General features: G+C 40.4%; 1 protein-coding gene across 1 annotated transcript in view; it reads right to left on the bottom strand.

Annotated features, from left to right (window-relative positions):
* Positions 1–1,054: 1,054 nt before the first annotated feature.
* LOC117248092 (cadherin-1-like) overlaps positions 1,055–25,448 on the bottom strand; it is a 40,686-nt gene continuing 16,292 nt past the window's right edge. Inside the window, exons 5-21 of the mRNA XM_078160936.1 lie at positions 24,526–24,666; positions 24,251–24,406; positions 22,826–22,973; positions 21,410–21,582; positions 20,254–20,394; positions 16,871–17,014; positions 15,653–15,838; positions 15,378–15,533; positions 13,953–14,100; positions 12,537–12,709; positions 11,381–11,521; positions 7,999–8,142; positions 6,781–6,921; positions 6,506–6,661; positions 5,083–5,230; positions 3,573–3,745; positions 1,055–2,557 (exon numbers count right to left, since the gene is read on the bottom strand). Coding sequence (XP_078017062.1) covers positions 2,414–2,557; positions 3,573–3,745; positions 5,083–5,230; positions 6,506–6,661; positions 6,781–6,921; positions 7,999–8,142; positions 11,381–11,521; positions 12,537–12,709; positions 13,953–14,100; positions 15,378–15,533; positions 15,653–15,838; positions 16,871–17,014; positions 20,254–20,394; positions 21,410–21,582; positions 22,826–22,973; positions 24,251–24,406; positions 24,526–24,666 — 2,613 coding nt within the window. The 3' untranslated portion in view covers positions 1,055–2,413. The remainder of the gene's footprint in view (positions 2,558–3,572; positions 3,746–5,082; positions 5,231–6,505; positions 6,662–6,780; positions 6,922–7,998; positions 8,143–11,380; positions 11,522–12,536; positions 12,710–13,952; positions 14,101–15,377; positions 15,534–15,652; positions 15,839–16,870; positions 17,015–20,253; positions 20,395–21,409; positions 21,583–22,825; positions 22,974–24,250; positions 24,407–24,525; positions 24,667–25,448) is intronic.

Below are 25,448 nucleotides of genomic sequence, written 5' to 3'. Positions count from 1 at the left end.
GAAAAAAGTCTCTAGTTTAAGACACAATCTAATTTCAACACATTTCTTTCCAAGTTAAAGGGAATTTCAATGGAATTGGTCCCATATTTAAATGATTTCATTTTGCCAATTCATAGCATCCAAGTAGCCACTAAGATATGCTGAATATTTGTTGATTTAATTTTCATTAAAAAACACACAGGACCATAACAGAGTGGACCTTACACCAGTGAGCAACAACACATTTCATTAAAGAAAAGAAATTTAATTAAGATTCACATGAACATTTGACATTTGATAATGAACATAAACATTTCTAATCATTATTTAACAACATTAATAACAACATTAATTATTAACATTACCATTTAAACCTCTGTGTAATCCCCTGTTTTCAGCTCAGTCATGGTTTTGCTGGAGAATTTAAGTGCCTTGGCACGCCCTGCAAAAGTACTGTCCAGAGATATACATCACAGCCTGTTTCACAAAGCAGCAACCCAGGTGTTTTCCTAAGACATGCCACACTGTATTCTCCAGCTGGAAGGACCTCCTATTTAGAGGCTGTGGCTCCCTCATAAGGCACACAATCTGGTCATCTCTGTTCCAACTAATATCATCTCGTGGACTTGGCCAGTAGAACTTGTTGGTCCCATTCTTGTAAATGCATTTCACATCATCTTCAACATCCAGGATGATTTTTGGGTAGGGTTCATCATCATAGTTCACAATGCACCACTGTCCAATGTCGTCTTTCATGATGACTTCAGGCCGGGATGGTTCTTCGGAGCAATTTGGACTTACCTTTTCTCCCAGGCTCAATTCCTTCAGCCTTTAGCTGGGACAATCCAATACACCTCTGTCTTTCTGGCATTGAGAAGTTATGTCCATCTATCTATCCATCCATCCATCCATCCATCCATCCATCCATCCGCTTATCCGGGGCTGGGTCGCAGGGACAGCAGGCCGAGCAAAGCACCTCAGACATCCCTCTCCCCAGCAATGCTTTCCAGCTCCTCCTGCAGAACCCCAAGGCGTTCCCAGGCCAGATGAGATATGTAATCCCTCCAGCATGCTCTGGGTCTGCCCCGAGCCCTCCTACCAGTGGGACATCCCGGAATACCTCCAGCGGGAGGCACCTAGGAGGCATCCTGATCAGATGCCCAAACCACCTCAACTAACCCCTTTCGACGTGAAGGAGCAGCGGCTTCACTCCGAGCTCCCTCCGGATGTCCAAGCTCCTCAGCCTATGTCTAAGGCTAAGCCCAGCCACCCTGCATCATCAAGCAGTTGAGTTCATTACTTCCCTGCACAGCTATGGGATTTTCTGTTTGATGTTTTTCACTTAAAGTCTCCCACAGACTGTGAGATTTTTACAATCTTATAAGTTTAGTGCAAGATACACTGTGGGACATGGATCTAATAAACTTGGGCAGGACATCAAGTCTGATGTATGGAGACTGTACGATGACAATGCCTACTGACTACGACGTAGGCCATTGACGTCAATACACAAGAACAAAACGTGCGCCATCCATTCACTCCGCTGAAGTGGTAAGAGAAAAATGAAAACAAACATGAATCGAGCCCTTGCTATAGTGGCATTTATGTGTGTTTAAAAAAAAGTCTGAAGAAGAAGAGGAGGAGAATGTGGACATGGTCGTGGCTGGGGAAAAGAGGCTAACTTGGCATGCCGATTTTGGAAGTTTGAAGTTTGTATTTATTAGTATCTACTAGCCTTTAGCAATCACCAGCGTTTAACGTTAGTGTTATTTCATGCTGCATTTCTTTGGTTGGTTAGTAGACATAGGTTATCACAGCAGTCACACTGTGAGATGGTCATCTCAAATTTATGACACTGTCAGAATTTAAGACCGTGACAGCAACCATGAACCTCTCACTGTGCGATGTAGGACCACCGTTTTAGAGCCATGACCAAAGATATTACCACGTTTTTTCATGTTGCTCATCTGCAATTGTTGGTCATGTTGCTCATGTTGCTCATCTATTGCTCAGCAATTTTGGGCTGTCTGGGGGCACAGTCTATATCAGGCTTAAGTTAGGCCAACATGTGCTTAAAACTCACCTCCCCATATCAAACAGATCTCTTAGTGTAAGATTTGTCATCACATGTGAAATGTATTGTTAAAGATGTAAAGATAATGCAAGAGTAGTCTTTATTGCATACAACCTACTACATTACCAAAAAATGATTATGCAAAGCTGTTATTGCCAAAAAGTTGGATGAATTGGCGGTTCATACATTGTCACCTTTAAAGCCATTACTTAAAAAAACACTGACTATTGTTCCTTCTACAGCCCCATGAACACTACTCTGAAGCTGGACGCATCTGCTGTGCCTAGTTATGGATGCGAAGCTATGATTGGAGAACTGCTTCACTGGGGAGGTGTTAAGTAAGTAATTTTCCAGTCACAATTACACTGTACTTACAGAGTGCTGAGTGAAGGCCGGAGCATTGTCGTTCCTATCTGTGACAGTAAGGATCACTTTTGCTTCTCCAATCCACCCTTCTCCCATCATGTCTGCTGCTTGTACCACTAGAGTGTAATTTGGGTATTTCTGTTAGAAGAGACACACAATGAGTTTAACTCATCAACTGGAAGACTTTTTGTTGTCATTAACAGACTCAGTCAATCCATTCAGAAACTTTAAATAGCTGAAAAACTAATGACATCCCCATTAGCCCCGGCTGGTGTAATGTCACATGATGATTCCTTCTGTCGTTCTAAATATTGGCTCCAGCTAAGAGTGGTATTGTAACTTACCCTGTGGGATGTCAATCTATATGCAACAAACATTTTGCTTGATTAACAATCCAAACTGTAAGCTGAAGCTAACTAAGCTATGCAAAGCCTGGTTTTGATATTAAAGATTAAATGATGACCTTACCTGGTTATTCTATCAAATAGGTGTCAATATCACAATATTTCACTTCTGGCCATTCAGTGGGATCATATCCCCACTACTGAGGTAGACCGACAATATTGACTTTGAGACTTTTTCTCTCTGGTAGACACAGGGTGTTACAACAATCATTTGACAGCTGAATTCCAATGTTTTTAGCTAGCTACAGGCCTTTTTTTAGTGTTTCAGTCCGCTGTGGCACTAACTGTTTTCCCCTGTAGTTGGTGTGGTACGACACGCTGCGCTCTGTCTCTATGGGATGTTTTGTTTTCTGCCTATGCTAACCAATTTCCCAAACCTGTGGTTTTGCATCAGTGTATTTCAATTTGTCACTTATGTATTGATTTCCAGATATGTTTCATTTAATCTTTCCAACCCTACCTGTCATGATCAGCCAATAGCAGATGGCTATATAAACTCTTCCATGACAGCTCCCTAATCAAATGTGTGAGAGCCTGATCAGTAGTTTCATACTTATGTTACATATCTACAATTACAGTTTTCCTATACAGGTCACTTTGGGTTCACACAATAAACAAATCAGCTTCTCGGTTGGTGTTGATGCACTTGTTGCTTGCCTCCAGAGGTTGCTTGTTTGAAATAAAGATTATTTCAATAGTTGGGTAGGAAAGCACACTAAGACAGATGAAATATGTTTTAGAAACCTCACCTCTCTGTCTAGCCCACTAGCATTAACTCTGATGACTCCAGTGACTGGGTTGATGACAAACAGGGAGTCACTAGGCAATGTTGGCTCCTGGCTTCTAATACTGTAGCGGATATCTGAGTTGTCAGTATCTGGCTGGTCAAGATCTGTGGCCACAACCTGAATCACCTCAAAACCTGGAGAGAGAGAAGTCAGAAGTGAAAACTAAGTACAGAGCTTTGTCAAAGTATTCAGAGCACTTCATCATTAAAGAGGTGATTTACAAAATAAAGCTGGGCCATACAGGGCTAATAGTAGGCTATTTTTCTTTCCAACCTTAAAATACGACTGTTGATTGTGGTGTATAGTGGTGTGTTGTGGCACTGAAATGATCCTATTGTGGTATGACACAGTATAAAGAACGGATGAATGGAAAGTGGGTTGCAGCTGAAGGCAGCGCAGCTGCGTCTGGTGGAATTGTCCTTTCCAGGTCTCTTACAGTCAAGATGGCATCAAAAAACAAGCATTTATTCATCTTGCATCATGCCTAACTTTAGTGGCTCATAGCATATGAGGTATGAGATCAATCTGAAGATGCTCCAGTTCAAAATGAGACCACACTTTTCTATGGATGTCAGTGTGAGCCACGACAAAGGCCAAAATGTGGCCTGCAACAGCTGAGACAATTGCTGGAGTTGCTTTTTGTTTCATGCTTTTGCTTTTGTTTGTTGATAACTTGCGGCTCTTACCGGCCTGTCAAGAAGAGTGTCGAGTCAGCAGTCAATGACACTATAAAACTATAAATCAAACAGGTTTTTCAACAACTGTGAATTACACAACCATGAGAGGTCCTTAAGCATGCAGTCACAAAATAATAAAAAAATATATATATACAAATATTAGGCTGATTGGTCTAGTAGGACGCACGCATGCATGCACGCGTATGCACGCACGCACACATGCATGCACCAATTGTGCCATCTGAAACTACAGTTCTCTACACAGAATTGCCCATTTAACAGTATGCTATTGACTGGGACAGTGTCGAAAACCCCATTAAAACAAAGATAAAAGGGATGTGAATTTTTAAAATTCTGGCATTCTTTTAAAAATGTTTATAACCATAATATTATTCACTCCAGAACACTATGTCATTTTGCTTTCCATTGTGGTTCGCTGCAAGGGTGTTGAATATGGTGTGGCACACCCCCGGACATGATGTCATAGCCACAGAACCTATATTTTTTTAATCACTTACTTGCTTATGATGAGCTCGGAGTTGAATTTTGGTATTGGAAATATATACCAACACAAGATAAAAATGATGATGCTTAACTGTCCCACTTAACCAGTATTCATTCCTTCCCCCTCCCCACTGTGTTGGAGCAAGTCCTGGATTTCTGTTTTCTCTATATAAAAGTTTTAGGTCAAACAGTAGAAGTTCTATCTGCTCTTTTGTCCTGTGAAAGTGAAACATACTGTTGAACGCTAACAAACATCTTTTTCAGGTTAAAATGACATCTACTGACAGTACCTATTGGTGAGGCCTCAGCAACTTCTCCTTGGAAGGTGTCTTGAGTGAAAGCAGGTTTGTTGTCATTCTGGTCAACTACTATCACTACAATATCCACAGGCTCCTCAGCAATTTCTGAACTGTCCTGATACGTAGCATGTGCCTGAAACTGCATGCAACAAACACATTTTTATTATAACACATGCAAGAATAATCCATGCAGGTGCTTTCATGTCACATCACTAGCACTCACATGGGTGAAATAATACACAATCCTGCCACTGGTTTTACACCAAATCACTGATTTATCTGTCTATTTGTTCTTCCTAAAGAAGAAAACTATGCCATAGTGAAACTACAGACTGCACTGGGCATTGTGATCCTACAGGTCTATACAATCTCCCATCAGTTTAGAAAATAGTGGACATTCTATTTCCTGACAATGACTAAATAACAGGTCTCTTTGCAGAGTTGGGCATGGACCATACATAATGATAGGTTACTGACGTGGAAGGTGTGGGTACAGTATCACCCTGTCACCAACTGATGGTTTGTTTTTACTTAAAATGAAAGGCTTTGAAGTTAATCAAGTTTAGTTTTGTATGTGTTTCTGAGAGTCAGATAATTTTATGTAATATAACAGTAATAATCCTGGCATCTTAATGATCAAGAAAAACAGGGAAATTTAAACATGACTGAGTCATGCAAGAAAATGAGAATTGCAATAGTCTGAAATCACATACAGGAGCCTCATGTATGGTGAGCACAACATTGTGACACAAGATACGCATTTAGCCATAGTTTGGATATTTGATATTTTTGGGACATAATGGAACATGATGTGAGGCTTCTTTGGACATTTGCTTTTCAGGTGTGGAAATGTATTTTTTTTGTATTATATGAATTGAAGTCAACATAGCCACTGTTACCTGAAAGAGCAAATTACGAACAGGTGAATGTTTGATACAATCTTCAAATCACTCCTCAAAACCCACCTTTTCAAATCCGCTTTTAACCTTTAACATTAGCTTTTCGTTCTCTGTTCCTCATGTGCCCTCCTTTTCTTTGTTTTGCACTATGCTTTTGCACCTTGTTGTTTTATATTGTCCTTGTCTTCTGTTTATCTCTTTGCACTTACATGTATGTACTTCTTTTCTTTGGTTTTAAATGTAAAGCATCTTTGAGAGCTGTAAAAGCGCTGTATAAATACAATGTATTATTATTATTATTATTAAGTATAGCTTTAAAGACATGCTGAAAAGTTGCCTAAACACTCTGAATAAACATCTGTGAGTGTGCTGATTAGTACAAATTAATGTGTAGTAATATGAAGCTCTTTTATGTTTAACTCTGATTCTAAACAAAGTCCAGGTGACTTTATGTTTAATCCTGAGATGTGAACAAAGAGTGTTTGTATAAAACTGACATCAGACGGGATGCTTACCGTGTACTTGTCTTGTTCCTCTCTGTCCAGTGACTGTGTGAGATATAGATTACCAGTATCTCTGTCCATTGTGAAAAGGCCAATACGGCCCTCATCAACTCCTGGACCAGTGATGGTGTGATAGATCTTCTTTATTTTCTTCTCATCAGAGTAGACCTGGACAAAACACACCACGGAGTTCAATGACTGCAGTGGAAGCTGACATGTCATTCTTTGCAGAAACATATATGCAAAATACAATTCAGTGTCAGACTCTCAGGCTTAGTTCCTCTTACCTGAGCTAATTTCATGGGGTAAGGTCCTCTGTCATTTTCAGCAACACGGATAGTGGAAATAACCGAGTCTCTCTTCCTCCGTCTCAGCCCTTCACTAGACACTGGGAAATGCAGGGTGGGTGCCTGTGGATGGGTTGCACTCTGAAAGAACATGCATATTTGTAGCCAGTTATAGTGCAACAGACACTAGACATTGGTCTCTCACTGCTCTAAGATGCTGCATCAGTAAAGTTACAATGGCAATGCATACATATTTGATCATGTTACTTGAAAAAAAATCAAATCCTTTAAAAATGTTTTGGAAAGCAGAAAGTCAGTGCCTCTGCACCCTCATGCATTCCATTGAAAACCGCCTCCCAGCTCGTTCATTGGCCAGGAGTTCTGCTGTCCTTGACCCTCACATGTCGCTTTATGTGATCAGCATGGCAGAGGTCAACCAGGCACTTGACCAGGTGTGCTACTCATGATTGTCTGTGGAAATGTTTTAAAAATTAAGTTTTTGGGAAATACTGAGCATACGACAGGATAAATGAAACTTGGATAATACTGCTTGAGTTGTGTGAGAGTTTGCAAATGGATGTTTTGATATAGTTTTGCTGTTGTATAAACACAGTCCCCATCACTACAATTCATCAAGAAATGTCTCAGTTTGTGGTTTCTTCCTTTACTGTGGAGCCATGCAAGAAAAACAATGTTCTTCATAATCCAGGATCACATGTGATGATGATATAGAAATGATCACTTTGGGGCATTCTGGGGATGAAGTATTCTTTAAAGACTAACTCTTGTGCAATGACGATAAAGTCTATTCTAACTACACCCCAATTCTACTAGAACCCTCCCTCTCAGCATGTCAAGAAAAATGCAACAGAGGACAGAGGATTGAAAAGCATGGATATCATCGTAGAGCTGGTAGTTAGGGCTAACAAGCGAGCAGCTGATGTTGGACTCCAGGCGAGCGACTGTGGCTCAGGAGTTGCAGGTGGCACCTCATATAGTAGCCTCAGCCAACCGTGTATGAACGTCTGTGTGAATGGGTGAATGCAGGTGTAAAAAGCTCTTTGAGTGTTTGGAAGACTAGACAGGCACAAAACAAAGTCCATGTTAAATTCCACTTATCATTACCAATGGTAAGACAGATAATCTGGTGGAGCTTTGAAAGTCACCACAAGTACCATTATGGCTCCTTTCCCTTTGAGAGAGTCACTGTGTGGGTACCTGCGTTGCAGCTTTCATGGGGTAAGGTCCTCTGTCATTTTCAACAACACGGATAGGGGGAATAACCGAGTCTCTCTTCCTCCATCTCAGCCCTTCACTAGACACTGGGAAATGCAGGGTGGGTGCCTGTGGATGGGTTGCACTCTGAAAGAACATGCATATTTGTAGCCAGTTATAGTGCAACAGACACTAGACATTGGTCTCTCACTGCTCTAAGATGCTGCATCAGTAAAGTTACAATGGCAATGCATACATATTTGATCATGTTACTTGAAAAAAAATCAAATCCTTTAAAAATGTTTTGGAAAGCAGAAAGTCAGTGCCTCTGCACCCTCATGCATTCCATTGAAAACCGCCTCCCAGCTCGTTCATTGGCCAGGAGTTCTGCTGTCCTTGACCCTCACATGTCGCTTTATGTGATCAGCATGGCAGAGGTCAACCAGGCACTTGACCAGGTTTAGCGCTGCATGTCAAAGCACTTTTCAGTGGTAAAATTTGAATGTTTTGTGATGTATGTCTTGCATTTTATTTTACTTTCTGTTTGCTTTGAGAACAGACAGCCATCCAGCCAGGTTAGCATGTAGAAACATAGTCCCCATTGCTCAACCTCTGGTCTCCACTGGTAAGCTAACATTTGCCCTGGCTAGCTGATCAGTCTTGCCTGTTGGGTTATTCCTACTATTCGTTGCCATTTCAGCCTTGTTTAATTCCATCAAAATATATACAATTTTACATGATATTATTATTTTTATCTAAATTAGGGCCTGTTAAACTAAAACATATTTGTCCAGCTTGCATGTGACAGAGACCAAATGTCCACCTTATTACAGGACATTCCCATCCCTTTTAAAATGTGTTTTGAATGCACACATAGCATTATAATATTCATATTTTCTAAGAGTTAAAATGTCCCTTACTTTATCCTTGAAATATTTTATACAAGTACTCACAAACAACCATTACTTTGAAAAAAGTCTCTAGTTTAAGACACAATCTAATTTCAACACATTTCTTTCCAAGTTAAAGGGAATTTCAATGGAATTGGTCCCATATTTAAATGATTTCATTTTGCCAATTCATAGCATCCAAGTAGCCACTAAGATATGCTGAATATTTGTTGATTTAATTTTCATTAAAAAACACACAGGACCATAACAGAGTGGACCTTACACCAGTGAGCAACAACACATTTCATTAAAGAAAAGAAATTTAATTAAGATTCACATGAACATTTGACATTTGATAATGAACATAAACATTTCTAATCATTATTTAACAACATTAATAACAACATTAATTATTAACATTACCATTTAAACCTCTGTGTAATCCCCTGTTTTCAGCTCAGTCATGGTTTTGCTGGAGAATTTAAGTGCCTTGGCACGCCCTGCAAAAGTACTGTCCAGAGATATACATCACAGCCTGTTTCACAAAGCAGCAACCCAGGTGTTTTCCTAAGACATGCCACACTGTATTCTCCAGCTGGAAGGACCTCCTATTTAGAGGCTGTGGCTCCCTCATAAGGCACACAATCTGGTCATCTCTGTTCCAACTAATATCATCTCGTGGACTTGGCCAGTAGAACTTGTTGGTCCCATTCTTGTAAATGCATTTCACATCATCTTCAACATCCAGGATGATTTTTGGGTAGGGTTCATCATCATAGTTCACAATGCACCACTGTCCAATGTCGTCTTTCATGATGACTTCAGGCCGGGATGGTTCTTCGGAGCAATTTGGACTTACCTTTTCTCCCAGGCTCAATTCCTTCAGCCTTTAGCTGGGACAATCCAATACACCTCTGTCTTTCTGGCATTGAGAAGTTATGTCCATCTATCTATCCATCCATCCATCCATCCATCCATCCATCCATCCGCTTATCCGGGGCTGGGTCGCAGGGACAGCAGGCCGAGCAAAGCACCTCAGACATCCCTCTCCCCAGCAATGCTTTCCAGCTCCTCCTGCAGAACCCCAAGGCGTTCCCAGGCCAGATGAGATATGTAATCCCTCCAGCATGCTCTGGGTCTGCCCCGAGCCCTCCTACCAGTGGGACATCCCGGAATACCTCCAGCGGGAGGCACCTAGGAGGCATCCTGATCAGATGCCCAAACCACCTCAACTAACCCCTTTCGACGTGAAGGAGCAGCGGCTTCACTCCGAGCTCCCTCCGGATGTCCAAGCTCCTCAGCCTATGTCTAAGGCTAAGCCCAGCCACCCTGCATCATCAAGCAGTTGAGTTCATTACTTCCCTGCACAGCTATGGGATTTTCTGTTTGATGTTTTTCACTTAAAGTCTCCCACAGACTGTGAGATTTTTACAATCTTATAAGTTTAGTGCAAGATACACTGTGGGACATGGATCTAATAAACTTGGGCAGGACATCAAGTCTGATGTATGGAGACTGTACGATGACAATGCCTACTGACTACGACGTAGGCCATTGACGTCAATACACAAGAACAAAACGTGCGCCATCCATTCACTCCGCTGAAGTGGTAAGAGAAAAATGAAAACAAACATGAATCGAGCCCTTGCTATAGTGGCATTTATGTGTGTTTAAAAAAAAGTCTGAAGAAGAAGAGGAGGAGAATGTGGACATGGTCGTGGCTGGGGAAAAGAGGCTAACTTGGCATGCCGATTTTGGAAGTTTGAAGTTTGTATTTATTAGTATCTACTAGCCTTTAGCAATCACCAGCGTTTAACGTTAGTGTTATTTCATGCTGCATTTCTTTGGTTGGTTAGTAGACATAGGTTATCACAGCAGTCACACTGTGAGATGGTCATCTCAAATTTATGACACTGTCAGAATTTAAGACCGTGACAGCAACCATGAACCTCTCACTGTGCGATGTAGGACCACCGTTTTAGAGCCATGACCAAAGATATTACCACGTTTTTTCATGTTGCTCATCTGCAATTGTTGGTCATGTTGCTCATGTTGCTCATCTATTGCTCAGCAATTTTGGGCTGTCTGGGGGCACAGTCTATATCAGGCTTAAGTTAGGCCAACATGTGCTTAAAACTCACCTCCCCATATCAAACAGATCTCTTAGTGTAAGATTTGTCATCACATGTGAAATGTATTGTTAAAGATGTAAAGATAATGCAAGAGTAGTCTTTATTGCATACAACCTACTACATTACCAAAAAATGATTATGCAAAGCTGTTATTGCCAAAAAGTTGGATGAATTGGCGGTTCATACATTGTCACCTTTAAAGCCATTACTTAAAAAAACACTGACTATTGTTCCTTCTACAGCCCCATGAACACTACTCTGAAGCTGGACACATCTGCTGTGCCTAGTTATGGATGCGAAGCTATGATTGGAGAACTGCTTCACTGGGGAGGTGTTAAGTAAGTAATTTTCCAGTCACAATTACACTGTACTTACAGAGTGCTGAGTGAAGGCCGGAGCATTGTCGTTCCTATCTGTGACAGTAAGGATCACTTTTGCTTCTCCAATCCACCCTTCTCCCATCATGTCTGCTGCTTGTACCACTAGAGTGTAATTTGGGTATTTCTGTTAGAAGAGACACACAATGAGTTTAACTCATCAACTGGAAGACTTTTTGTTGTCATTAACAGACTCAGTCAATCCATTCAGAAACTTTAAATAGCTGAAAAACTAATGACATCCCCATTAGCCCCGGCTGGTGTAATGTCACATGATGATTCCTTCTGTCGTTCTAAATATTGGCTCCAGCTAAGAGTGGTATTGTAACTTACCCTGTGGGATGTCAATCTATATGCAACAAACATTTTGCTTGATTAACAATCCAAACTGTAAGCTGAAGCTAACTAAGCTATGCAAAGCCTGGTTTTGATATTAAAGATTAAATGATGACCTTACCTGGTTATTCTATCAAATAGGTGTCAATATCACAATATTTCACTTCTGGCCATTCAGTGGGATCATATCCCCACTACTGAGGTAGACCGACAATATTGACTTTGAGACTTTTTCTCTCTGGTAGACACAGGGTGTTACAACAATCATTTGACAGCTGAATTCCAATGTTTTTAGCTAGCTACAGGCCTTTTTTTAGTGTTTCAGTCCGCTGTGGCACTAACTGTTTTCCCCTGTAGTTGGTGTGGTACGACACGCTGCGCTCTGTCTCTATGGGATGTTTTGTTTTCTGCCTATGCTAACCAATTTCCCAAACCTGTGGTTTTGCATCAGTGTATTTCAGTTTGTCACTTATGTATTGATTTCCAGATATGTTTCATTTAATCTTTCCAACCCTACCTGTCATGATCAGCCAATAGCAGATGGCTATATAAACTCTTCCATGACAGCTCCCTAATCAAATGTGTGAGAGCCTGATCAGTAGTTTCATACTTATGTTACATATCTACAATTACAGTTTTCCTATACAGGTCACTTTGGGTTCACACAATAAACAAATCAGCTTCTCGGTTGGTGTTGATGCACTTGTTGCTTGCCTCCAGAGGTTGCTTGTTTGAAATAAAGATTATTTCAATAGTTGGGTAGGAAAGCACACTAAGACAGATGAAATATGTTTTAGAAACCTCACCTCTCTGTCTAGCCCACTAGCATTAACTCTGATGACTCCAGTGACTGGGTTGATGACAAACAGGGAGTCACTAGGCAATGTTGGCTCCTGGCTTCTAATACTGTAGCGGATATCTGAGTTGTCAGTATCTGGCTGGTCAAGATCTGTGGCCACAACCTGAATCACCTCAAAACCTGGAGAGAGAGAAGTCAGAAGTGAAAACTAAGTACAGAGCTTTGTCAAAGTATTCAGAGCACTTCATCATTAAAGAGGTGATTTACAAAATAAAGCTGGGCCATACAGGGCTAATAGTAGGCTATTTTTCTTTCCAACCTTAAAATACGACTGTTGATTGTGGTGTATAGTGGTGTGTTGTGGCACTGAAATGATCCTATTGTGGTATGACACAGTATAAAGAACGGATGAATGGAAAGTGGGTTGCAGCTGAAGGCAGCGCAGCTGCGTCTGGTGGAATTGTCCTTTCCAGGTCTCTTACAGTCAAGATGGCATCAAAAAACAAGCATTTATTCATCTTGCATCATGCCTAACTTTAGTGGCTCATAGCATATGAGGTATGAGATCAATCTGAAGATGCTCCAGTTCAAAATGAGACCACACTTTTCTATGGATGTCAGTGTGAGCCACGACAAAGGCCAAAATGTGGCCTGCAACAGCTGAGACAATTGCTGGAGTTGCTTTTTGTTTCATGCTTTTGCTTTTGTTCGTTGATAACTTGCGGCTCTTACCGGCCTGTTAAGAAGAGTGTCGAGTCAGCAGTCAATGACACTATAAAACTATAAATCAAACAGGTTTTTCAACAACTGTGAATTACACAACCATGAGAGGTCCTTAAGCATGCAGTCACAAAATAATAAAAAAATATATATATACAAATATTAGGCTGATTGAATTGCCCATTTAACAGTATGCTATTGACTGGGACAGTGTCGAAAACCCCATTAAAACAAAGATAAAAGGGATGTGAATTTTTAAAATTCTGGCATTCTTTTAAAAATGTTTATAACCATAATATTATTCACTCCAGAACACTATGTCATTTTGCTTTCCATTGTGGTTCGCTGCAAGGGTGTTGAATATGGTGTGGCACACCCCCGGACATGATGTCATAGCCACAGAACCTATATTTTTTTAATCACTTACTTGCTTATGATGAGCTCGGAGTTGATTTTTGGGATTGGAAATATATACCAACACAAGATAAAAATGATGATGCTTAACTGTCCCACTTAACCAGTATTCATTCCTTCCCCCTCCCCACTGTGTTGGAGCAAGTCCTGGATTTCTGTTTTCTCTATATAAAAGTTTTAGGTCAAACAGTAGAAGTTCTATCTGCTCTTTTGTCCTGTGAAAGTGAAACATACTGTTGAACGCTAACAAACATCTTTTTCAGGTTAAAATGACATCTACTGACAGTACCTATTGGTGAGGCCTCAGCAACTTCTCCTTGGAAGGTGTCTTGAGTGAAAGCAGGTTTGTTGTCATTCTGGTCAACTACTATCACTACAATATCCACAGGCTCCTCAGCAATTTCTGAACTGTCCTGATACGTAGCATGTGCCTGAAACTGCATGCAACAAACACATTTTTATTATAACACATGCAAGAATAATCCATGCAGGTGCTTTCATGTCACATCACTAGCACTCACATGGGTGAAATAATACACAATCCTGCCACTGGTTTTACACCAAATCACTGATTTATCTGTCTATTTGTTCTTCCTAAAGAAGAAAACTATGCCATAGTGAAACTACAGACTGCACTGGGCATTGTGATCCTACAGGTCTATACAATCTCCCATCAGTTTAGAAAATAGTGGACATTCTATTTCCTGACAATGACTAAATAACAGGTCTCTTTGCAGAGTTGGGCATGGACCATACATAATGATAGGTTACTGACGTGGAAGGTGTGGGTACAGTATCACCCTGTCACCAACTGATGGTTTGTTTTTACTTAAAATGAAAGGCTTTGAAGTTAATCAAGTTTAGTTTTGTATGTGTTTCTGAGAGTCAGATAATTTTATGTAATATAACAGTAATAATCCTGGCATCTTAATGATCAAGAAAAACAGGGAAATTTAAACATGACTGAGTCATGCAAGAAAATGAGAATTACAATAGTCTGAAATCACATACAGGAGCCTCATGTATGATGAGCACAACATTGTGACACAAGATACGCATTTAGCCATAGTTTGGATATTTGATATTTTTGGGACATAATGGAACATGATGTGAGGCTTCTTTGGACATTTGCTTTTCAGGTGTGGAAATGTATTTTTTTTTTGTATTATATGAATTGAAGTCAACATAGCCACTGTTACCTGAAAGAGCAAATTACGAACAGGTGAATGTTTGATACAATCTTCAAATCACTCCTCAAAACCCACCTTTTCAAATCCGCTTTTAACCTTTAACATTAGCTTTTCGTTCTCTGTTCCTCATGTGCCCTCCTTTTCTTTGTTTTGCACTATGCTTTTGCACCTTGTTGTTTTATATTGTCCTTGTCTTCTGTTTATCTCTTTGCACTTACATGTATGTACTTCTTTTCTTTGGTTTTAAATGTAAAGCATCTTTGAGAGCTGTAAAAGCGCTGTATAAATACAGTGTATTATTATTATTATTATTAAGTATAGCTTTAAAGACATGCTGAAAAGTTGCCTAAACATTCTGAATAAACATCTGTGAGTGTGCTGATTAGTACAAATTAATGTGTAGTAATATGAAGCTCTTTTATGTTTAACTCTGATTCTAAACAAAGTCCAGGTGACTTTATGTTTAATCCTGAGATGTGAACAAAGAGTGTTTGTATAAAACTGACATCAGACGGGATGCTTACCGTGTACTTGTCTTGTTCCTCTCTGTCCAGTGACTGTGTGAGATACAGATTACCAGTATCTCTGTCCATTGTGAAAAGGCCAATACGGCCCTCATCAACTCCTGGACCAGTGATGGTGTGATAGATCTTCTTTATTTTCTTCTCATCAGAGTAGACCTGGACAAAACACACCACGGAGTTCAATGACTGCAGTGGAAGCTGACATGTCATTCTTTGCAGAAACATATATGCAAAATACAATTCAGTGTCAGACTCTCAGGCTTAGTTCCTCTTACCTGAGCTACTTTCATGGGGTAAGGTCCTCTGTCATTTTCAACAACACGGATAGGGGGAATAACCGAGTCTCTCTTCCTCCATCTCAGCCCTTCACTAGACACTGGGAAATGCAGGGTGGGTGCCTGTGGATGGGTTGCACTCTGAAAGAACATGCATATTTGTAGCCAGTTATAGTGCAACAGACACTAGACATTGGTCTCTCACTGCTCTAAGATGCTGCATCAGTAAAGTTACAATGGCAATGCATACATATTTGATCATGTTACTTGAAAAAAAATCAAATCCTTTAAAAATGTTTTGGAAAGCAGAAAGTCAGTGCCTCTGCACCCTCATGCATTCCATTGAAAACCGCCTCCCAGCTCGTTCATTGGCCAGGAGTTCTGCTGTCCTTGACCCTCACATGTCGCTTTATGTGATCAGCATGGCAGAGGTCAACCAGGCACTTGACCAGGTGTGCTACTCATGATTGTCTGTGGAAATGTTTTAAAAATTAAGTTTTTGGGAAATACTGAGCATACGACAGGATAAATGAAACTTGGATAATACTGCTTGAGTTGTGTGAGAGTTTGCAAATGGATGTTTTGATATAGTTTTGCTGTTGTATAAACACAGTCCCCATCACTACAATTCATCAAGAAATGTCTCAGTTTGTGGTTTCTTCCTTTACTGTGGAGCCATGCAAGAAAAACAATGTTCTTCATAATCCAGGATCACATGTGATGATGATATAGAAATGATCACTTTGGGGCATTCTGGGGATGAAGTATTCTTTAAAGACTAACTCTTGTGCAATGACGATAAAGTCTATTCTAACTACACCCCAATTCTACTAGAACCCTCCCTCTCAGCATGTCAAGAAAAATGCAACAGAGGACAGAGGATTGAAAAGCATGGATATCATCGTAGAGCTGGTAGTTAGGGCTAACAAGCGAGCAGCTGATGTTGGACTCCAGGCGAGCGACTGTGGCTCAGGAGTTGCAGGTGGCACCTCATATAGTAGCCTCAGCCAACCGTGTATGAACGTCTGTGTGAATGGGTGAATGCAGGTGTAAAAAGCTCTTTGAGTGTTTGGAAGACTAGACAGGCACAAAACAAAGTCCATGTTAAATTCCACTTATCATTACCAATGGTAAGACAAATAATCTGGTGGAGCTTTGAAAGTCACCACAAGTACCATTATGGCTCCTTTCCCTTTGAGAGAGTCACTGTGTGGGTACCTGCGTTGCAGCTTTCATGGGGTAAGGTCCTCTGTCATTTTCAACAACACGGATAGGGGGAATAACCGAGTCTCTCTTCCTCCATCTCAGCCCTTCACTAGACACTGGGAAATGCAGGGTGGGTGCCTGTGGATGGGTTGCACTCTGAAAGAACATGCATATTTGTAGCCAGTTATAGTGCAACAGACACTAGACATTGGTCTCTCACTGCTCTAAGATGCTGCATCAGTAAAGTTACAATGGCAATGCATACATATTTGATCATGTTACTTGAAAAAAAATCAAATCCTTTAAAAATGTTTTGGAAAGCAGAAAGTCAGTGCCTCTGCACCCTCATGCATTCCATTGAAAACCGCCTCCCAGCTCGTTCATTGGCCAGGAGTTCTGCTGTCCTTGACCCTCACATGTCGCTTTATGTGATCAGCATGGCAGAGGTCAACCAGGCACTTGACCAGGTTTAGCGCTGCATGTCAAAGCACTTTTCAGTGGTAAAATTTGAATGTTTTGTGATGTATGTCTTGCATTTTATTTTACTTTCTGTTTGCTTTGAGAACAGACAGCCATCCAGCCAGGTTAGCATGTAGAAACATAGTCCCCATTGCTCAACCTCTGGTCTCCACTGGTAAGCTAACATTAGCCCTGGCTAGCTGATCAGTCTTGCCTGTTGGGTTATTCCTACTATTCGTTGCCATTTCAGCCTTGTTTAATTCCATCAAAATATATACAATTTTACATGATATTATTATTTTTATCTAAATTAGGGCCTGTTAAACTAAAACATATTTGTCCAGCTTGCATGTGACAGAGACCAAATGTCCACCTTATTACAGGACATTCCCATCCCTTTTAAAATGTGTTTTGAATGCACACATAGCATTATAATATTCATATTTTCTAAGAGTTAAAATGTCCCTTACTTTATCCTTGAAATATTTTATACAAGTACTCACAAACAACCATTACTTTGAAAAAAGTCTCTAGTTTAAGACACAATCTAATTTCAACACATTTCTTTCCAAGTTAAAGGGAATTTCAATGGAATTGGTCCCATATTTAAATGATTTCATTTTGCCAATTCATAGCATCCAAGTAGCCACTAAGATATGCTGAATATTTGTTGATTTAATTTTCATTAAAAAACACACAGGACCATAACAGAGTGGACCTTACACCAGTGAGCAACAACACATTTCATTAAAGAAAAGAAATTTAATTAAGATTCACATGAACATTTGACATTTGATAATGAACATAAACATTTCTAATCATTATTTAACAACATTAATAACAACATTAATTATTAACATTACCATTTAAACCTCTGTGTAATCCCCTGTTTTCAGCTCAGTCATGGTTTTGCTGGAGAATTTAAGTGCCTTGGCACGCCCTGCAAAAGTACTGTCCAGAGATATACATCACAGCCTGTTTCACAAAGCAGCAACCCAGGTGTTTTCCTAAGACATGCCACACTGTATTCTCCAGCTGGAAGGACCTCCTATTTAGAGGCTGTGGCTCCCTCATAAGGCACACAATCTGGTCATCTCTGTTCCAACTAATATCATCTCGTGGACTTGGCCAGTAGAACTTGTTGGTCCCATTCTTGTAAATGCATTTCACATCATCTTCAACATCCAGGATGATTTTTGGGTAGGGTTCATCATCATAGTTCACAATGCACCACTGTCCAATGTCGTCTTTCATGATGACTTCAGGCCGGGATGGTTCTTCGGAGCAATTTGGACTTACCTTTTCTCCCAGGCTCAATTCCTTCAGCCTTTAGCTGGGACAATCCAATACACCTCTGTCTTTCTGGCATTGAGAAGTTATGTCCATCTATCTATCCATCCATCCATCCATCCATCCATCCATCCATCCGCTTATCCGGGGCTGGGTCGCAGGGACAGCAGGCCGAGCAAAGCACCTCAGACATCCCTCTCCCCAGCAATGCTTTCCAGCTCCTCCTGCAGAACCCCAAGGCGTTCCCAGGCCAGATGAGATATGTAATCCCTCCAGCATGCTCTGGGTCTGCCCCGAGCCCTCCTACCAGTGGGACATCCCGGAATACCTCCAGCGGGAGGCACCTAGGAGGCATCCTGATCAGATGCCCAAACCACCTCAACTAACCCCTTTCGACGTGAAGGAGCAGCGGCTTCACTCCGAGCTCCCTCCGGATGTCCAAGCTCCTCAGCCTATGTCTAAGGCTAAGCCCAGCCACCCTGCATCATCAAGCAGTTGAGTTCATTACTTCCCTGCACAGCTATGGGATTTTCTGTTTGATGTTTTTCACTTAAAGTCTCCCACAGACTGTGAGATTTTTACAATCTTATAAGTTTAGTGCAAGATACACTGTGGGACATGGATCTAATAAACTTGGGCAGGACATCAAGTCTGATGTATGGAGACTGTACGATGACAATGCCTACTGACTACGACGTAGGCCATTGACGTCAATACACAAGAACAAAACGTGCGCCATCCATTCACTCCGCTGAAGTGGTAAGAGAAAAATGAAAACAAACATGAATCGAGCCCTTGCTATAGTGGCATTTATGTGTGTTTAAAAAAAAGGTCTGAAGAAGAAGAGGAGGAGAATGTGGACATGGTCGTGGCTGGGGAAAAGAGGCTAACTTGGCATGCCGATTTTGGAAGTTTGAAGTTTGTATTTATTAGTATCTACTAGCCTTTAGCAATCACCAGCGTTTAACGTTAGTGTTATTTCATGCTGCATTTCTTTGGTTGGTTAGTAGACATAGGTTATCACAGCAGTCACACTGTGAGATGGTCATCTCAAATTTATGACACTGTCAGAATTTAAGACCGTGACAGCAACCATGAACCTCTCACTGTGCGATGTAGGACCACCGTTTTAGAGCCATGACCAAAGATATTACCACGTTTTTTCATGTTGCTCATCTGCAATTGTTGGTCATGTTGCTCATGTTGCTCATCTATTGCTCAGCAATTTTGGGCTGTCTGGGGGCACAGTCTATATCAGGCTTAAGTTAGGCCAACATGTGCTTAAAACTCACCTCCCCATATCAAACAGATCTCTTAGTGTAAGATTTGTCATCACATGTGAAATGTATTGTTAAAGATGTAAAGATAATGCAAGAGTAGTCTTTATTGCATACAACCTACTACATTACCAAAAAATGATTATGCAAAGCTGTTATTGCCAAAAAGTTGGATGAATTGGCGGTTCATACATTGTCACCTTTAAAGCCATTACTTAAAAAAACACTGACTATTGTTCCTTCTACAGCCCCATGAACACTACTCTGAAGCTGGACACATCTGCTGTGCCTAGTTATGGATGCGAAGCTATGATTGGAGAACTGCTTCACTGGGGAGGTGTTAAGTAAGTAATTTTCCAGTCACAATTACACTGTACTTACAGAGTGCTGAGTGAAGGCCGGAGCATTGTCGTTCCTATCTGTGACAGTAAGGATCACTTTTGCTTCTCCAATCCACCCTTCTCCCATCATGTCTGCTGCTTGTACCACTAGAGTGTAATTTGGGTATTTCTGTTAGAAGAGACACACAATGAGTTTAACTCATCAACTGGAAGACTTTTTGTTGTCATTAACAGACTCAGTCAATCCATTCAGAAACTTTAAATAGCTGAAAAACTAATGACATCCCCATTAGCCCCGGCTGGTGTAATGTCACATGATGATTCCTTCTGTCGTTCTAAATATTGGCTCCAGCTAAGAGTGGTATTGTAACTTACCCTGTGGGATGTCAATCTATATGCAACAAACATTTTGCTTGATTAACAATCCAAACTGTAAGCTGAAGCTAACTAAGCTATGCAAAGCCTGGTTTTGATATTAAAGATTAAATGATGACCTTACCTGGTTATTCTATCAAATAGGTGTCAATATCACAATATTTCACTTCTGGCCATTCAGTGGGATCATATCCCCACTACTGAGGTAGACCGACAATATTGACTTTGAGACTTTTTCTCTCTGGTAGACACAGGGTGTTACAACAATCATTTGACAGCTGAATTCCAATGTTTTTAGCTAGCTACAGGCCTTTTTTTAGTGTTTCAGTCCGCTGTGGCACTAACTGTTTTCCCCTGTAGTTGGTGTGGTACGACACGCTGCGCTCTGTCTCTATGGGATGTTTTGTTTTCTGCCTATGCTAACCAATTTCCCAAACCTGTGGTTTTGCATCAATGTATTTCAATTTGTCACTTATGTATTGATTTCCAGATATGTTTCATTTAATCTTTCCAACCCTACCTGTCATGATCAGCCAATAGCAGATGGCTATATAAACTCTTCCATGACAGCTCCCTAATCAAATGTGTGAGAGCCTGATCAGTAGTTTCATACTTATGTTACATATCTACAATTACAGTTTTCCTATACAGGTCACTTTGGGTTCACACAATAAACAAATCAGCTTCTCGGTTGGTGTTGATGCACTTGTTGCTTGCCTCCAGAGGTTGCTTGTTTGAAATAAAGATTATTTCAATAGTTGGGTAGGAAAGCACACTAAGACAGATGAAATATGTTTTAGAAACCTCACCTCTCTGTCTAGCCCACTAGCATTAACTCTGATGACTCCAGTGACTGGGTTGATGACAAACAGGGAGTCACTAGGCAATGTTGGCTCCTGGCTTCTAATACTGTAGCGGATATCTGAGTTGTCAGTATCTGGCTGGTCAAGATCTGTGGCCACAACCTGAATCACCTCAAAACCTGGAGAGAGAGAAGTCAGAAGTGAAAACTAAGTACAGAGCTTTGTCAAAGTATTCAGAGCACTTCATCATTAAAGAGGTGATTTACAAAATAAAGCTGGGCCATACAGGGCTAATAGTAGGCTATTTTTCTTTCCAACCTTAAAATACGACTGTTGATTGTGGTGTATAGTGGTGTGTTGTGGCACTGAAATGATCCTATTGTGGTATGACACAGTATAAAGAACGGATGAATGGAAAGTGGGTTGCAGCTGAAGGCAGCGCAGCTGCGTCTGGTGGAATTGTCCTTTCCAGGTCTCTTACAGTCAAGATGGCATCAAAAAACAAGCATTTATTCATCTTGCATCATGCCTAACTTTAGTGGCTCATAGCATATGAGGTATGAGATCAATCTGAAGATGCTCCAGTTCAAAATGAGACCACACTTTTCTATGGATGTCAGTGTGAGCCACGACAAAGGCCAAAATGTGGCCTGCAACAGCTGAGACAATTGCTGGAGTTGCTTTTTGTTTCATGCTTTTGCTTTTGTTCGTTGATAACTTGCGGCTCTTACCGGCCTGTTAAGAAGAGTGTCGAGTCAGCAGTCAATGACACTATAAAACTATAAATCAAACAGGTTTTTCAACAACTGTGAATTACACAACCATGAGAGGTCCTTAAGCATGCAGTCACAAAATAATAAAAAAATATATATATACAAATATTAGGCTGATTGAATTGCCCATTTAACAGTATGCTATTGACTGGGACAGTGTCGAAAACCCCATTAAAACAAAGATAAAAGGGATGTGAATTTTTAAAATTCTGGCATTCTTTTAAAAATGTTTATAACCATAATATTATTCACTCCAGAACACTATGTCATTTTGCTTTCCATTGTGGTTCGCTGCAAGGGTGTTGAATATGGTGTGGCACACCCCCGGACATGATGTCATAGCCACAGAACCTATATTTTTTTAATCACTTACTTGCTTATGATGAGCTCGGAGTTGATTTTTGGGATTGGAAATATATACCAACACAAGATAAAAATGATGATGCTTAACTGTCCCACTTAACCAGTATTCATTCCTTCCCCCTCCCCACTGTGTTGGAGCAAGTCCTGGATTTCTGTTTTCTCTATATAAAAGTTTTAGGTCAAACAGTAGAAGTTCTATCTGCTCTTTTGTCCTGTGAAAGTGAAACATACTGTTGAACGCTAACAAACATCTTTTTCAGGTTAAAATGACATCTACTGACAGTACCTATTGGTGAGGCCTCAGCAACTTCTCCTTGGAAGGTGTCTTGAGTGAAAGCAGGTTTGTTGTCATTCTGGTCAACTACTATCACTACAATATCCACAGGCTCCTCAGCAATTTCTGAACTGTCCTGATACGTAGCATGTGCCTGAAACTGCATGCAACAAACACATTTTTATTATAACACATGCAAGAATAATCCATGCAGGTGCTTTCATGTCACATCACTAGCACTCACATGGGTGAAATAATACACAATCCTGCCACTGGTTTTACACCAAATCACTGATTTATCTGTCTATTTGTTCTTCCTAAAGAAGAAAACTATGCCATAGTGAAACTACAGACTGCACTGGGCATTGTGATCCTACAGGTCTATACAATCTCCCATCAGTTTAGAAAATAGTGGACATTCTATTTCCTGACAATGACTAAATAACAGGTCTCTTTGCAGAGTTGGGCATGGACCATACATAATGATAGGTTACTGACGTGGAAGGTGTGGGTACAGTATCACCCTGTCACCAACTGATGGTTTGTTTTTACTTAAAATGAAAGGCTTTGAAGTTAATCAAGTTTAGTTTTGTATGTGTTTCTGAGAGTCAGATAATTTTATGTAATATAACAGTAATAATCCTGGCATCTTAATGATCAAGAAAAACAGGGAAATTTAAACATGACTGAGTCATGCAAGAAAATGAGAATTACAATAGTCTGAAATCACATACAGGAGCCTCATGTATGATGAGCACAACATTGTGACACAAGATACGCATTTAGCCATAGTTTGGATATTTGATATTTTTGGGACATAATGGAACATGATGTGAGGCTTCTTTGGACATTTGCTTTTCAGGTGTGGAAATGTATTTTTTTTTTGTATTATATGAATTGAAGTCAACATAGCCACTGTTACCTGAAAGAGCAAATTACGAACAGGTGAATGTTTGATACAATCTTCAAATCACTCCTCAAAACCCACCTTTTCAAATCCGCTTTTAACCTTTAACATTAGCTTTTCGTTCTCTGTTCCTCATGTGCCCTCCTTTTCTTTGTTTTGCACTATGCTTTTGCACCTTGTTGTTTTATATTGTCCTTGTCTTCTGTTTATCTCTTTGCACTTACATGTATGTACTTCTTTTCTTTGGTTTTAAATGTAAAGCATCTTTGAGAGCTGTAAAAGCGCTGTATAAATACAGTGTATTATTATTATTATTATTAAGTATAGCTTTAAAGACATGCTGAAAAGTTGCCTAAACATTCTGAATAAACATCTGTGAGTGTGCTGATTAGTACAAATTAATGTGTAGTAATATGAAGCTCTTTTATGTTTAACTCTGATTCTAAACAAAGTCCAGGTGACTTTATGTTTAATCCTGAGATGTGAACAAAGAGTGTTTGTATAAAACTGACATCAGACGGGATGCTTACCGTGTACTTGTCTTGTTCCTCTCTGTCCAGTGACTGTGTGAGATACAGATTACCAGTATCTCTGTCCATTGTGAAAAGGCCAATACGGCCCTCATCAACTCCTGGACCAGTGATGGTGTGATAGATCTTCTTTATTTTCTTCTCATCAGAGTAGACCTGGACAAAACACACCACGGAGTTCAATGACTGCAGTGGAAGCTGACATGTCATTCTTTGCAGAAACATATATGCAAAATACAATTCAGTGTCAGACTCTCAGGCTTAGTTCCTCTTACCTGAGCTACTTTCATGGGGTAAGGTCCTCTGTCATTTTCAACAACACGGATAGGGGGAATAACCGAGTCTCTCTTCCTCCATCTCAGCCCTTCACTAGACACTGGGAAATGCAGGGTGGGTGCCTGTGGATGGGTTGCACTCTGAAAGAACATGCATATTTGTAGCCAGTTATAGTGCAACAGACACTAGACATTGGTCTCTCACTGCTCTAAGATGCTGCATCAGTAAAGTTACAATGGCAATGCATACATATTTGATCATGTTACTTGAAAAAAAATCAAATCCTTTAAAAATGTTTTGGAAAGCAGAAAGTCAGTGCCTCTGCACCCTCATGCATTCCATTGAAAACCGCCTCCCAGCTCGTTCATTGGCCAGGAGTTCTGCTGTCCTTGACCCTCACATGTCGCTTTATGTGATCAGCATGGCAGAGGTCAACCAGGCACTTGACCAGGTGTGCTACTCATGATTGTCTGTGGAAATGTTTTAAAAATTAAGTTTTTGGGAAATACTGAGCATACGACAGGATAAATGAAACTTGGATAATACTGCTTGAGTTGTGTGAGAGTTTGCAAATGGATGTTTTGATATAGTTTTGCTGTTGTATAAACACAGTCCCCATCACTACAATTCATCAAGAAATGTCTCAGTTTGTGGTTTCTTCCTTTACTGTGGAGCCATGCAAGAAAAACAATGTTCTTCATAATCCAGGATCACATGTGATGATGATATAGAAATGATCACTTTGGGGCATTCTGGGGATGAAGTATTCTTTAAAGACTAACTCTTGTGCAATGACGATAAAGTCTATTCTAACTACACCCCAATTCTACTAGAACCCTCCCTCTCAGCATGTCAAGAAAAATGCAACAGAGGAGTCGGGGAAAACCACTGAAGGAGGTGTAGCTACTTAGTATTTGACATG

Source organism: Epinephelus lanceolatus, chromosome 17 (genome assembly GCF_041903045.1).
Source record: "Epinephelus lanceolatus isolate andai-2023 chromosome 17, ASM4190304v1, whole genome shotgun sequence".
Taxonomy (NCBI): domain Eukaryota; kingdom Metazoa; phylum Chordata; class Actinopteri; order Perciformes; family Serranidae; genus Epinephelus; species Epinephelus lanceolatus.
Note: the sequence above shows the minus strand (reverse complement) of the source record. Positions and strands in the feature narration are given on the sequence as shown.